This window comes from Tachypleus tridentatus, chromosome 7 (assembly GCF_004210375.1).
Source record: "Tachypleus tridentatus isolate NWPU-2018 chromosome 7, ASM421037v1, whole genome shotgun sequence".
Lineage (NCBI taxonomy): Eukaryota > Metazoa > Arthropoda > Merostomata > Xiphosura > Limulidae > Tachypleus > Tachypleus tridentatus.
Genome location: NC_134831.1, coordinates 65,245,167 through 65,262,393, shown reverse-complemented (window position 1 = coordinate 65,262,393; position 17,227 = coordinate 65,245,167). Strand labels below are relative to the sequence as shown.

The 17,227-nt window shown below is 34.4% G+C and overlaps 1 protein-coding gene across 1 annotated transcript in view; it reads left to right on the top strand.

Moving 5' to 3' along the window:
• The first annotated feature begins 5,779 nt into the window (after positions 1-5,779).
• LOC143255846 (pituitary homeobox x-like) overlaps positions 5,780-17,227 on the top strand; it is a 54,377-nt gene continuing 42,929 nt past the window's right edge. The window contains exon 1 of the mRNA XM_076512167.1: positions 5,780-6,588. Within this exon, the coding sequence (XP_076368282.1) occupies positions 6,264-6,588 (325 nt within the window). The 5' untranslated portion in view covers positions 5,780-6,263. The remainder of the gene's footprint in view (positions 6,589-17,227) is intronic.

The following is a 17,227-nucleotide window of genomic DNA, read 5'->3' as shown; positions in this document are numbered from 1 at the left end:
TAAGTCAAAAGTAAACGTTTGGCTTTTGGCATATAAGATGTTTTAACACTCAGTTTGTGGGTCAGGGGAGACATATGTCTGGTGGATTGATTTCAAACAAGGTTTTCTGGCACTTTTTTTTTTTACTTTTTTCAGTCGTGGATGAGCGGCTCAGAGAACGGCACTGGGTTTGTTTGTTGTTTTTGTGTGTGTTTTTTTCAAATTCAGGGTTTTAGCTTGTAATGAGCTCTTGACTGATTTGAGATCTAACTTCAGTATTGGACTCAGGAGGTCAGACTTAGTAGACAGATGTACTTGATCACGTCCAACGTCTCACAGATTAATTTACTTTAATTCTGCCTAAAATAATTTCACTTTGAAGGTAGTCTGGTAGAAGTCCTAATGAGTAATAAAATCGAATCGGGAATATGCGCGCCCTTGCTTGGTATTACTGACACACACAAAAATAGATCTCATAGATTAATTTACGATAATCCTGTCTAAAAGAATTTCAAGTGCTGCAGCCACGGAGGATTCCCTCTTGTATTTCAACTCCGAATTGAGATTTAAATTCCTTGCGATACCCGAACTGCTCACCAGTGTGGCCAAATTCGCCCCAGTTTCCAGGCTACGTGATAATGAAACCAGTACCCCTAATGTAAAATCTACACAAAACATGACAGGAGCCTCACATGTTGCACAATCCAAGATCTGATTCGCTAGCTGTATTAAAGTCGTTTTCTCCGCGGTTTTCACGTGCTCTGTGGATGAAGGTGGCCGATATGGTTCAGTGGAGATTACTTGCCACTGTAAGATGTCCAAAGTGCCTGTCTGAACATGAATATTAATACTATTTTGTACAAGAGGAAGACAGTTCGGCAAACCCTCTACGATCCGCATTTTTGTTGCCAAACATTGTTTATAGATGAGTTCTTTTGACAATAAAATGTGTCTTTTCAGGATAACAAATTAAATCCTTTGTTAGAGTACATTTTCTAACTTGTACACCGGAAAACTGTGATATCTTCTTTTAGCCCACCCGGTCTTCCTTAAATTCTGTCTCACTGACTGAGAGAATGTGTGTTAAGGGTTTATAATGAACGAAAATTAATTCCATAAAGCAAAACTGAAACCTCCTTTGCTTGCCAGATAAAAAGAGACACCAATCCTTACATTAGCTTCATTACATCATTTAATACACATGAAGATATTTTGTAAGAAATAAAAATAAGTCAATTGTTTGTCACAACTCGTTATGATTTTTACACAGTGTGCACTACCAATATTTAAGTAATTGGGCTTAAGTAGAGGGAATGGTGTGTATATACTCCGAGGTTGGGTCTACTGTATATACGAACAAACACACACACCCTAAACTTAAATACGCCGAGAACACACGAGAAAGTTTACTTTTGCTAAAGCTAGCTAAGCAACTTGCCGAGTTCCTACTGCGTAATTGTGATCACTGCATGCAAGCAGAGGCTTCACTCACTGATAACCTAAGCCTTTTAGGTTCTAAAGGATTTGAGAAAACATCTTTTGACTTTCAGTGCAAATCACTGTAATCCTATCAAAAGCCTCGACCGTCTTGGCGCGCGGCTAGGTGCATGAGATCCCGTGTAAGCCTACAGAGATACGCCTAAGCTGGATATAATCACAGAAGGTCTACATTGAAGCCAAATAGCAGTTAGTACGGATTGATAGAACAACCGCGCAAGATCTGCTCGTCATATTTCAGGTCCGCTGACACAGTTGCCACCAGTATCCACGCGCTCGTTTACGCTGTAACCAACGCCTTCCACGCGGGAGTCCCTACAAGGTTCTTTGGCAAACTTCTTTCAAGAAGAAATAAGATAAGTCCGACCTCGGCATTATATGTGTATATATATATATTAAAAGATTTGTTTTGGTAAAACAAGTGGTATTAAAAGTACAAAACAACCTATAGGGGACGTAATAAATTAAGAATCTTAAGACAGTAAAAACAATACTTTCGACTGTGAGTAACTAAATAAGTACTATAAGAACATTTGACGATCTGAACGATCTCTGGTATGCGTTTTATTAACTAGTTAATATGAATAACATAGTCTTGTAATTTACACAGTTAATAACGCAAACTAAATAGTTATAGTAAGTTTTAGTATTATTAAAGCCAATTTCTCTATATTAAACCACCTAGTAGTGTTTAAGTTACACCTCTGTATATATATATATAAATTGAATCTTTATAAAATTCATATTTATATTCTAATTAACGCATTCAAAGCAAATGCTTATAAATGACTTTCGACGGAAAACTACTGAAGAATTATATAGTAAAGAAGTAAACTGTACACGTTTCTGTCAAAATAAAATATTTACATTATGGAGAAAATTCAAGAGTTGAAAGAAGCATGATTTGTTTGCATATAGTTATATGAACATAACCTATATTATAGTATAAGACTGTTATATTATTTTTAACATCTAAATTAGGGGTGTAATAAAGGACAGATTTTGAGCTTTGAAAGTTCGGAACACATTGCCGAACAAAGGATCGAAAAATGATAGCACTAATTTGTATAATTTACTGATTTAATAGTAAGAAGGTGTAATAACAGTACTTTCTCACCCACGTCCACCCTCTTGGATAGCTGTGAAGTGAAACTTACATTCGAAAGGATGTTAAATATGTTCATAATATGATACTAAATATTATGGTCACAGCAAACGTAATATATATAAAGGCAAAATAATTAATTTAATAGTTTAATTGTAACACGTACGCGACTTTTACAGATATATTCTAATACAAACAGTTACGATTTTCCTCAGCGTCAAACAGCTATGCCTTTCGCACGAGCTCTTGTGAAGCCCAAGGAAGAGAAAAGGATTTGTCATCAATATGAGACACGATTGTGATCATCTCTTCAAACGATGGATTCTTTCTCAGTTACACCTGGGGCCTAATTTGTCTGTGAATTTGAACCGGTTTGTATGCTCACCATGCCGGTAACCTTTCACTGTGCAAAACACCCAACCAAACGCACTGTACTAAAAGGATATACACGAGTTTCGTCGATGAGCTGTAATTTTTTTGTTCATTTATTTTGTGTTTGCTCCGTTTACGTGTTTATGGCATAACCTTCCACTCTTCAGACCAGGAAATGTGCAATTCTTTATCACAAATTTCCCCTTCGTCTCTATAAACTTACAAAAGAAAAACCACAAAAGAATAAATTTCCCAAGTAGAAAGTAAAGTTACAAAAGAAAAAAAAATTCTAACGTAGTAATAGTATGTTTCTTTTCATATACTGGCATCTTTCTAGGAAATCTGGCCTGGCATGGCCTCTATTTGTAATCTAAGGGTCTCGGATTCAAATTTCCTTCGCGCCAAACATACTCGCCCTTCCTCCATGAGAGCGTTATAATGTGACGGTCAATCCCAGTATTCGTTGGCAAATGAGTAGCTCAATAGTTTGCAGTGGGTGTTGATGACTAGCTGCCTTCCCTCTAGTCTTACACTGCTAAATTAGGAACGGCTAGCACAGATAGTCCTTGTGTAGCTTTGCGCAAAATTCACAAACTAAATCTATTGAAATCTGCAAGAGCTATCATTCTTTATATAATCACTTTTTCTAAGTCTTTCATCTTAAACTCGACCAGAATAATTTTTATTAATTGGTAATTAAGCAGATCGACAATGATTAATTAGTCGGAGATTCAAATTAAGCTTTATTTGTTTCGTCTAGAGTGAAGGAAGGTTCCAGCTCTATGAATCGTTGTAATAAATTTCAACCAAACATTTTCAAAGACATACAGGTAGAAATATTATTATACTGTTGTGTTTCGAGCATTTTAAAAACAAAATAGTCCCCAAAGCGTAGTTGATGAGGTTTACAGTGATTGTAAGGAATGAAAGAAAACAGAATGTTAAAGTGTATTCATACATTACTAATTTTTAACTGATTTTTAATAAATGAAATAGTTTTTTTACTAGACATTTTCTGGGTACTTTTAAAACATTTGTGATTTTACTCGGATTGAGTTCGAAAATTCTGTAGAACTAGAAAGCTAGGTTTCAAAATAATCTATATTTTATTCTAAAACTCATCTGAAACATTTTTCACCTTTATGAACTTTTGAATAATAAAATTCTTAATTATAAAAAATTACACGCACCAGTCACCAGCCTTATAAACTGAAAATGCAGCCCTAAAATAATATTAATAAAAACTTACGGATACTGAAGTGTAAAAATGTACAGAGGTCTATATTAAACATCCGGGTAAGATAGTTGTTTACTGTGTTTAATACTATACTGATAGCATGGAAAACCTAGCAATGAGTAAGCTTATGTAGTTGTCGTTTAATTAATTACTAAAATTCATTCTATCTTAATCTTAGTGACACCTGTCGATAAACTTAACCTTGAATCGTTTTGATTGAAAAGAGAGCGAACATTTACAAATCAGCCGTTTATATATATATATATATTTTCTCTACAAGTGGGTTTTCTCTTCATCATTGATTATAAATTATAAACATCATTGGTACATACTCGTTAATCAAGAACTGTGTTAAAAGAAATATAAGAAAATCAGATAACGAATAGCCATAGGGCGCAAAAGAAATCATATATTAATCATAGCACCATTCGTTTTTAATACATTTAAATCTAACTTAATAATCACTTCGGATGAAACATTTGTCGTAAAGGGAAGAAATAAAAAATATTATTTTTTGCACAAATCAAAGTATTTCTAAAAAGTCTCAGAGGTTCAACAATAATTCTTTAGGACTATGACGCTCAAAATCATTTCGATACCCGTGTTGGGCAAAGTAAAGACATCGTTTGTGCTTGCGACAAACAGCAAACCTTTTTAAAAATGATTTGAATGGTCAATTAATCACTGTGTCACAGATGGATTTTTCCTGTCTCCATTTTAATATCTCGTTATTTTGTAGGTTATTCACGTAGCTAACTATTCTTAAAATACCGTGTAGGCTAGAGGGCGCACACCTGAATAGTTAATAAGTAAAAAATAAAACCTTAACTGTCACTGATTTTATAAGTTACATGTAATTGTTACTGAAGAATGGACGGCAGGATGAACTTTGTATTATAGTGTTTCTGAAATCACTTTTAAAAACACTTATAGCTGCACACCGCAATCTCAAATATCTATCTCTAAGCCTTCCATCTGCTGTTTTTCTTTAAGTAGATTGAACTAATTACTATCTACATCTTACCCCTCAGTAGCAGAATGATATGTTTGCGTACTTAGAACGCTAGAAACTGGGTTTCGACACCGGTGTGATGGACAGAGCACAGATAACGAATTGTATCAACAACAACTAATTACTAAGTTTAATGTTGTAAATTTTCACTTTTATGTTCAGAAGTATATAAAAGGGAAGGAGGGAAGTTAGGCCTTACTTTATTACTAGCTAAGTACTAAATGATCTGTTTAAAATTGAAAATAATTTTCCCTTCTACTTCTTACCGAGAATATTTTAACGAGGAATATTAAATGCAATTTGCAAAAAAAAAAAAAAGTACGTGAAGTCATCCTCTACACTTCAAATTGAATAGCTACATCGGTCCTAAAACAGTGTGAGTTTTCACTCTGATATACAAACCTTTCTGGAGAAATAAATACGGCCATATCATGGAACTAGACTTGAGTCGGGGCGGAACTATGCCGTCGCCTTGTTTTGCATTCCACAATGCTTATTGGTCAATAGAGAGGATGTCGTAAAAGTTGGGCCGTCCTCACATGAATCAATATATGACGTCAGCTTTTGTGAAAAATAGGCGGAGTTGGGAGCTCAAACGAAACTGGGGAAGTGGAGTGGCCTCTGGCCTGCGCACTAACTTATATGTGGCGGGAAATGACCAACACAAGGAGGTAGTTTTAGCAAGGCGCTTGAATGCAGGAGTAACATACCGTGAATGAACTCTTGCTGCATTCTTCTCACGCGCTTTACTGGACTTAGTCTTCGAGCAGTCAGAGGAAGCAAGTCCATCCGAGTCATTTTTGTAGCTTAAAGGACGAACCCTAAAGTTGAAAGAGAATCCTCCAGCATCAGAGGGCTTGGCCACTGATCTCGGCGCGTGCACCTTGCTCAATGTTCCCAAGTTCAGGCAAATACTGATGAATCTTGACAGTCTGTGATTCAAATCCTTTTTGATCGGACGTTGAGATTAGGCGCCACAGTCAGCCGTAGCTCAAGGCGCGCTCGCAGGCTTAACCAACCACCAGTCTTTCGAAGCTTCTGTAATCCGCAGTAATTGCTCGATGGACTCATTAAACGAATCTTTGTGCCTGCAAGACCTGGTGGCTGGCGTTGCTTCGCCTCACCACGTCGTTCACGACACAACTGCTATGCCGGTGATTGCCACGTCCCATCCTGCGGCTATGGGCCCGGTAACACCGTTGGCCCAGGTATCAGCCGTCCCGGTATCGGTTCCCCCTTCGGTGTCAGTCCACGGGCTGCACGCGAGCCAGCTCCCCGTGTCTGGACTCTCTTCCCACCGACACAGTATTCATGAAAACGCCAGCACCCCCTGCTCCAGCAGTCCTAATATCAGACATGACTTAGGTGTGGAACACAAAAAGCGAGGTAAGGCTAAGAGAAACTCAAAATATAGAATGAATACTTGTATATGTTTAGATATAAACCACAGAATAAAGACGACAAAACAGTAAATATGTTTTTACGTTAATTTTAAATGTGGTACGTGTTAATAAACACAACATTCATTATGAAAAAGTACCCATACTATTCCAAAATATTTTGTTTTAGCTATCAAAATACTTTGAAGGAGCTGTCAGTAATAATATATTTATAACATTTTTTTATTCATCGGTATAATGCTATATGTAACAGATAATGTATACATCTTTCTTTAACAATAGAACAATCAGTATCAAACTCTGATGTGTTATTATACACTGTAATGGTATTAGATACCGTGTTTCTCCGATAATAAGACCTACCCATAAAATAAGACCTAGTGTGATTTTTGGGGATAGTTTTAATATAAGCCCTACCCTTAAAATAAGCCCTAGTTAAGAGTGGCAGGAAGAGGAAAGAAATAAAAAAAATTAATTTATTAATTAGTTTAATAGTTAGTTAATTAGTTTGTTTAAGTATTAACCAGGTAGTTTAATAGTTTAATAATAGTTTATTTTAAATGGTTAGTTTAATAGTTTTACTTTATAACTTCATTTTTTTAATATATCAAAATAAGACATCCCCCGAAAATAAGCCCTAGTGTCATATTTTGGAGTGAAAATTAAAATAAGCCCTGTCTTATTTTCGGAGAAACACGGTAGTTACTTTACAACAATGATGTATGTAAAATACTTTATATCTATTAATAACAGGATATTGTCGATCTAACAATGTTGTATACCATGTCCTATGTAACAACAATAAATGAAATACATGAGGGGTAATAATATTTTATACGTAGCGAACTACAGCCTCAACAGTAGTTCTGAATGAGTATTGATGGTAGTTTGTAATAAAATAATGAATATTATTGACATGTATTTTTTATAAATATGAAGACGCCAGAAAACTAATGTTAAATTTATTGGATGCATGTTTTTAGTTGGTGTTTTTATAATTTATTTTTTGTTGTTGTTAAGCGCAAAGTTACAACAATGGGTTGTCTGTGCTGTGCCTACCAAGGATAGCTAAACCCGATATTTAGTGTTATAAGCCCTCAGACTTACCGTTAAGCCAATGAGGGTAGTGAGTTTGGTTTAGATCATTTTTTAATATATAACTGACTGCGAACGTAAATAACATAAAAAAATCGTTTAAATATATAGGAATGAAACCTGGATCCGACACCAATTCATCAAACTAAAGTACACTGATCACGTTTGAAATGAAAATTACTGTCAAACATCTTGATAAAGAACACCTAAGTTTAATTTCCAGACTTTATAAACAAAAACACATTTCCTAAATTTAAAAAAACAAAAAAACACTATAAAATTGGGGAGAAAATGTATCATTCTTAGAGGTTAATTTCAAGGTTAACTTTATATTTATTTTCTAAGCAAGTTCTTATGCTTTCATTTCATATCATAAAATATAAGCAGTGAAAGAGTTGTGACCTGTGACACAAATTCTAAATGTTTGAAGACTTTGAGAAATATTAAGCCTTATTTTGTGATCTGAATGACGTATTTAAACCATCTTTGTCTGACGTAACAAGTTTATTGACAATTGATATATCTAGGATGTGTCACCATAAGATCAAAGAAGTTCCCCTCTTTAAGGTAGGTCATAGTTCTCTATGTAGACAACACGTTCTGGCTATATATATATATAAACTTTGCCCGTCTCTAATCACGGGCAATGCGATGACATTTCTGTGTCTGGCTGATGACCCTTGCCTCACAATGGACAGTGGTCAGCTGATACAGATATGTAGAAAACGGTTACGTACGTTTAACGTTATCTTGGACAGAGCTTTCTCCCCCAAGTATTGCTTGACATCATTAGTTTTTAACCTAATTACTGTATTTAGAAACAGCAACAGAGATGTATTTTTATCACAGAATTGTAAGACGCGAATCAGATTGCCTTGAGCTTTACTTTCAACCCTAGCACTATAGAACTCACACAAACCTTGAAGAAACTAAAAACGAAATTGAGCTAAGAGGGTCGTCTCAGTGCCGAATTCTTGAAATACAATGTCACCAACTTTTAAGCACATGAAATGCATTTGTCAAGCAAGTACTACGAAATTCATATGGCAGACACTCATTCTATCTGCTTATATACTAATAAAACACAGTTTTACTTTGTGATGTAAAGAAACTGTATAGCAGCGATGACCAACTGAAGGTTGTCTGTGTATCACACATGCGGTCTTCAAACAACTTCAAGAGACGCGAAACTCCGTTGCCAGTCCTAAGCCGAAGGTGAAACATTTGAATAAAAATTATCTATCTTTATATATATATATATATATAAACTCTCTTTGCTGCTGCTTTCAAAATACACCTTCAAAGAATATGTAATCAAAGTTTATGTTTTGAGTACTTAGCGCCTAACTCAACCAGCTGTCATCACTTAGAGATATTAATAACTCTTGCATACCACTTGTGTTGTAGTGGTACGTTATTTTTACTTCTTAGGGTATAGGTTAACTTGAAGATGTCATAAGCTGCCTGTTACTGCTATAAAGCTTTTCTCTGTTCCTGACGTGTTGCAACTACTTGATTTATTCTAATACTTAGATATTCATATCATATGTATAATCAGTCAAATAGTATATATTTCAAAATTCATAGTATTGAAAGTATTTGAATGTGACGAATTTCTCACATTATTATCAGTTAGAAATTTAAAACAATACTTTAAAACCACACGTAATTTATCTTTTCTACCTCATTCTTGTTACTTTACATCTCGCTTAATTTGTATCACCTATAGTTTCATGTTTCATACATTACTTACACTTGTAAAGTTTCTCCCACAGTCTACCCCACGTGTTTAAATTAGAAGTTTCTAGGTCGTGTTTCTTTCGTTGTCCTCAACACATCAAATGTCTGTGAAAGTTATATGTTTATACTTCATGTGTAATAAGCTGTCTCGAACATTTAAAATATCCGTACGCGTTACAAGCCTCAGTTTTTGTTTATTTAGCTATTCCTAACAATTTAAATTTCTCTAAAACTTACAAGTTTCTGTTTGATGTTTCTTTAGTTGTTTCAAACACTTCAACTATCCATGTTACAAGTTTCTACTTTGTGTTTATCAAGCTATTCCCAATGTGTTACCTTCTTCTTATAATATAAAAGTTCCATTTTTTTTGTTCACGTTATTGTTTCGAATGATATGAGTTTTTACTATGTGTATTTATCTAGATGGTTACTACCAACACATCAACAAATTATGTGAATTTATTTTAGATTTCTCCAGTAATTTAACAATTTCGTATAAGATAACACTTCTAGTTTGTTACTTTTAGTTGTTATCAAAGCTTCAACTTCTTCATATTTTGTGTTTCTCTCGTCATATGTAGTCCCCCGATGGGACAACGGTAATTCTATTGACTTGCAACTCTAAAATAAGGAATTCCATTTCCTTCTGCGGGACACAGCAGATAGACCAATGTGGCTTTGCTGTAACAAAGCACACTTTTCACGCGTAATAGTTCAGTTATACTTCGAAAGTATAGTCGTACTATCATTCTAAATGGTATTTTGCTCATGGTATTACGAGCATACAGGTTCCTAATTTGTGTTTATTTACTTGTTACAAGCTACTGTTTTGTGTTTCTTTAGTTGTTTCTAACGCTTCATCTACACTATATACCTTACAAACTACCATCTAGTTATTTCTGTTTTCCCGAATACATTATACTCAAGTAACCAACTGTTATCTATGATTTTTATCACTTCAGTTTCTTTGTTTGTGATAAAGATGTTTTGACCTTGTAATTCATGTTGTTTCAAAATCCTGAACTGCTGAAAATGAGACACAGTCTTCTACTTCAAGCTTCTTACATTGTCCCCATCGCCTCAATCACTCCCTGTAAGTTACAGGTTACTATCCTGTGTTTTACGTCATTCCTCTTTGTACTCACTTGTTGGTGGTTTATCGTGAAATTCTCTTTCGAGTTACATGTTCGTAATATTTTATCGTATTCATCATTTTTACATAAAATTATCATTATTTTGTATTATTATTTCTCTCAAATATACTCCATGTTTACAGTTAATAAGTCGTTGATTTATATTAATAATAAGGAAATAGTTTAAACTACTTCACCGGTCACAAAATAGTTTATATTGGTCTTTCCAATCATCCATTTCCTTTTATTTCTTTATTTCAAAAGTTTCATATTTTATTAGATCACTTCTTACCGAGTTTTCTTTTATCAAAGTTCATTATTTGATTTTTATTCTTCGTGTAAACATTTCGTTAGTGATGTGACGAAGTGCTAATAAAGTGCTTGATAATGTTAGGGACGTGAATCACTTTCAACTCCAATCTTTGTAAGTAAATTATTTGTAGTACGAGCTTTGTTGTTATAAACAACATAGCCTAGTAATTTACTGTGCTTTGTTTTCCATTATACGCTGAGCTGGCTAGCTGAGTTTCAAGACTGTCTGTTTTGCACTAACTCTGTTTATTTCATCGAATGTTATTTTGTTTAGCTGACTAAAACTAATGTATAATTTCTAAACTTTTATTTTAAGGATCTTTGACGTCCTTAGCTGAGCGTAATTGTTTACAAAAATAACAATATAATCACGTTGTTTAAGAAGTAGGTGTGCCCGTAAGAATATCGCTAAACGACGTATAATAGAAGAAAGTAAAAAATCTTCTGTTATCAATATTTTATCAGTTTATGATTACACTGGAGTGTATTATCAACGTTGTAGTATCAATTCACAGATGCAGAAAAAGGTAAGAGAACATATTAAGAGTTGTAATAAAGTCAGAAATAAATAAGACAATTAACAATAAATTAAGAAAGTTTGGTGTGAATAAGAGCTGAGCAACTTGTAGAAAATATATAGATATGTATTGTATTTTATTGAGTAACGTTTAAATATTTTATTTTTCCTTTACTGTGTTTCTGGATATTAAAAGTGATTGCTAGCGTCCATATACGTGTAGAACAAGTTGAGACGGTTTGGTAAATTTATCTTTCCCTGAACGTATGTAAATATAATTATATACTGATGTGAAATTAAGAACTTCTGGACTGACTTAATCACAAACTATGGTGTATTACATTAATCCAGATTGATCCACAACCAGAATTCTGACTGATTTACACTTCGTTGTCTTGCTGGTTTATAACATTTTGTTCAATTAAATCCAGATCTATAGTTTAGTTTAATATACAGTTCGGTATGTTTGATTCATAAAGATAAGATTCTTTCATATTCTGCGACCTGATAAGATTGATTTACAAACTATAATTTGATTATATATGGCCCTATTGAATTATAACGGATTATTTGTATGAATTACAGTCTTTGATACGATTTATTTACAATAGTCTGACTAGTTCAGAATTTACAGCTTGATTGAATCGTATTCAAACAAGAACCTAAATACAACAGAGATTGGATAATTCACAGTCAAAGTCTAGAGTGTGGATGTCTTCTCTTCTTTTCAACTAGCGACTTTTGTTTCATAATAATTTTGTGAATCAAGTAAACTCCGGTAGACTTTGACCACTTGAATACAGTCCACGTGCATAAAAGCGAGAATAGGCCAGTTTCTGACTTGCTGGTTCTTTAACACAGGATATCCTGTAGTTAGCCATCTATCGTTAGAACATATGTAAAATGTTCTATCTGTTCACAACCATCGGAATTTTGTTTGTCGCCCCTTATCTTTTCAGTTGACAATTTGCCGCTAGTGTTTTACAACCAACTAGCACGGGACCCTAACGAGGCGGTGAAAGACACGAAGCTTGGCAACAATCACTGCTTAAGGAGCGAGGACCGGGCAGCGTGTGTGGGTTTGTGGGGACGTTTCCAGGGTGCAGGCCCCGCTGTTGCTGTAGCCGCCCTCCCGCTCTCATATCGTCACCGTAACAGGACACTGTAGTCGTTCCTCTAACTGACCTCTACGTTTGTTCTGGCGTTGCGGTCAATTTGGTGTCGTTGAGCTGTTTTCCAGATGAAAGAAAGAGAAAGTTGTTAACACTAAATCGAGTGCATGGTTGACTCAAGTTTCATCGTCACTGAATTAACTATTGCACACTTACCTCCTGCAGGAGAATCTTCAAACAAATAGCCCTGATTGATTTATCCCCTTATTGCTTTCCTAAGCAAGTGTGAATCTGATAATTGGTGAGGGTCGTAGTATTACGATTAGCTCGAAACATATAATATATGGCTAAACAAATAAGGATGTACGGTACCTTTTGTGTCTAATAAACGGACTTCAACCCTGTCAATGTGAAAGTTTGCACTTGAGAACTTTAGTGTCTTACTGACTTAAGACATGGTGTTACAAGTATGATAATACGATACTTTGTAATTTGTTATGATGCTGTATCATTCCTCTCTCTCTCTTAGACGTAACTAAAGGTTGCCGGATCTCAGTGTCTCTTTTTTTCTCTCACGCCAAGCTATTTTGACTGTTATAGTATAGCGATAGCCGCATTTGTTTGTTATTTGTATTTTTCACCTCTTTAACAAGTAGACTTGAAACTAGTGAGGTTGAAGCCGGAAGTAATGTAGTTTTATTCATAGTTTGAATTACTTTTAGCTTGTTGAATAAGGAAACTTGAAAACGTCTGAAGTGGTAGCCAGACTTGATGTGACGGTGTTTCTTATTTTACTTGTAGTCTGTTTATTAGACAGATTTGAGGTTTACTGAGGACAAATGAGGTGAAACTTAATTTGTTTATATTGCTTTTAGTATGTTTAATAAACAGTTTAAACCTGAGGTAAAAACCAAACATGATTTAGCTGCTTTTGTTTATTATGTTAACTCAATACTTGAAACATACTGAGTAAGAAACCGAACATGGTGTAGTAGTATTTTTTATTGTTTATTTTACTTTTAGCTTCTTTAATTAATAAGCAGACTTAAAATCTAACAGGAATCCTATGTCATGTCCTTTAGTTATTTCTTATGTTGCTCTTAACTTGCTTAATGAACATATGGAGAATCTACTGAAATAAAAGCCAAATGTAATGTAACTCTATTTACTGTGTTAATTACAGTGTATTCTGTAAGCAGACTTGAACTATAATGACATGGAAGCCGAACTTCGTAGCAGTATTTGTTTGATATTCCAATTTTATCCTGTTTAATACCAAGATGTGAAACCCATTAGGGTGCATATAGAAACTTTCTTAATTACGAAGAGTGGCTTATTTTTGTAACGACTTTTTTATATACATATACGATCTTAAGACAATGAACTTTTCGTTATTTTATTAAGCAGGAGTGGAATTAAATAATGAGGACATAACCATTTACATGAAGTTTAACTCAATTTTAATTAAAATGAAACAGTACCCAATGTTCTAGTGAAGGTAGGTTGTTACTTAGGTTTGTGAGATTGACTAAATAATATTGTATACCGTAATCGCTTCTAACTTCACACACACTTTTATATTAATGTTGTTGTAAAAAGTCCATGCTCGCCCTATCAGCCGTGAGGGCGTTAAAATGTTACGGTCAATCCCACTATTCATTGGTAAAAGAGTAGCCCAAGAGTTGGCGGTGGATGGTGATGACCAGCTGCCTCTCCTCTAGTCTTACACTGCTAAATTAGGGACGGCTAGCACAGATATCCCTCGAGTTGCTTTGCGCAAAATTCAAAAGCAAACGAATTCCGTGCATCATTTTATTCACAGAACCGATAAAGAAATTATTATATGATATGTGTATTATAGTCTTTCATTTTACAAACGTATAATAGTTGTAATATTTGTAATAAGGTTGTATAATTTTAAGTTTCACAAAGCTATATATGTGTGTGGTATTATTATATATCACGTATTTTAAACTTTAAAAATGCGTTATTTGCTCATAGGAGCGAATATTTCTTTAAGCAAGTATGTATTTTAAAAAGTAGTTTTTCAGAAGAAAACGAAAGGTAATTAATATAGCTACTTATAGAAATTATAAATAGTTATGAGTTAAAGCAAAGAAGAATACGACCACCACACTACCCCTGCCACATTATACATGTTACTTCCACACTACACGTCTCATATCACATATGTCAATTTCACACTATACCTGCTGTATCACGTACGTCAATTTCACACTATATCTGCCACAACATATACGTTAATTCCACACTACACCTGCCATATCACGTACGATAATTCCACATAATATTTGCCACATCACGTACATTAACTTACCAGTGTACGTGTGAATAGTTAAACATACTGGTAAATGCTTAGTTTTAAGTAATTTTATTTTATATCTTTCATACGTTTAAATGACAACAAGATTTAAAGTAACTTCCTAATATGTAATTTAAGTTAATCCTGAAACACTGTTAATGTTTTTAACAAGTATGCGAAAAATCAAATGCTAGAACTTTGTTAGGATTTACTATGGGAAAATGATCTGATAAAGAAAAGAAAGCTCTGAAATACCTTATCATAAGTGTGTAAAACCTATGTAGTAATCAGAAAGATTAGTGTGGCCTAAGGATAGCGAAAGGTAACAGTGAACTCCAATGACCGCAGACAACATTTCACCAAATTACGAGATCTCATGACATGTAAAAGGATTCCAACGTGCCGGATATTTGATATACCGAAATTGATCGAGTTATTGATCTTTCGTTTTGAAGTCAAGATTATAAGTCAGTGTAGTTTAAAATAATATATGTACATTTTGAAATTCTGTATTTTTAATACCTATTGCACTGGTTCCTATACTTATATATATATATATATATATACTCTTCATAACAGTAAATAGTATTTTTAATCACAGAATATTCAGTTTCAACACTGCATCTTTGGGCTTTATTGTGCTGTTAGCGTTACATAATATTGGAACTAATGACTTCTTATACATGGTTCCAATCTTTCTTTTTGTAAATAACGATGTTGCTATGCCCGTTGTTTTATGTTTCACTGTCATTGAAGTAATTAACTGATGCATCTCCTATGTCAAACTAACTATGATGTATTCGAATATGTAATTCCGTCATCCGATCTGGATCCATTGCTTAGCCTAATCGCTGCACTTAAGCCATTATATTCACAACTACATTTCAAGCATGTTTCTTTGCTATATCGTTTGACTTTACATTTATATGTTAATTTATTTATGTTCGCTTTCATGGCCATGAGCCCAGTCATGTGTCTGGTTCAGCAACCTAGACCTCAAAAAATGGTACCAAACATCTTCTGTTTGTCTAAGTTACGTTTCCGGAATGATTTTTTCTCTTTTTTATTCATATCAAGAGGCCGGGCAGGCTCGTATACCAGGTATTAATGGTATACGTGCAATATATTATTGTATCGAATTCAAAATATTACACGTTTTCCATATAATGATACTGAACCATGTGTACAATGTTTGAGAATGTTATATTAAATAATTTTAGCATCATACCACATCGCAGTAGGCCACGTCACCACGTCGGTTCAGTTTCTGTCTGACGACCGTGCATGTTTACAATAGCTCTGCAACGTAGTTTCCACTGCAAAGTAATCCAGCGTTAGTCTGTCATGTCCTAAGCACACCATTACTCTCTGCCGGTTTTCCATAATTTATTTAACGTAGGAGGACGGCGACTTCCCTCCTGTTTGTACAATTGCACACAAATTCATAGGCGTTAAATGACCGGTACGTCTTGTATATGATAGCATGAATAGACGTTTCATTCTCCAACTGCATGAAGTATGGAACGATTGATTCATCATGATGCGACTTGTGAAAACGTGGTTTATGTCGCTTTTCTAGACGGAGATTATTATTAACTATGCTGTTTACTGTTGCGTAGAACACGTGTACAGCTGTTACCACACGCCTTTTCTTTTGTGGATTTTCACATTTTCGTACCACGACTTGGTTAGAACTTCTTGCAGATGTATTCTTTGATGGTCTTTCTGTCGAATATTAGTCCGTACTCTTTTATTTGTCGTCTTGGAAATTTTAACTCCCTCATCTAAACCATGTTTATGATTTGCGTGTATGAATTTTTTATGCTATAAAGGGCATCATTCTACCTACAATATCCAATTATAGTTCTGGTATATTCCGTGAGTTTATACTGGGCGTATTGCCATGTGCTTTCCATACTTAAAATAGTTTAAATGTAATGCAACCGACCCTCTGTAGACTTTTGTTGTTAGTGGTTCATTTAAGATTGAGTTTAAACTTAATTAACGACTGGAAAGTAACGACTTACAAAACTACCTTCATGTCACTTGATAGTAGAATCATATTACGTTTATTACTAGACAGTTGATTAAAATCCTTCATGGCCGCAAACAGACACTTTTATTATATTACTGCAATATTAGAATAAGTCCAAACATCTTATTCCAAAGTAACATAAATTATTAAGCTTTTTGAAGTAAATAGCATCTATTTAGAATAGACAAAACATGAAACTTTTCCAAGATTACTCGTGTCATACAAGGTATTCCGTGCAGTCATCTGCAAAGCAGGCTGACCACCCGCATTTTGGTAAAAACAAAACATGCGACATATACATGAACACTGTTTGTATAGTAGTTACTATACTACACCAGTTACATAGAAATAAACGTCA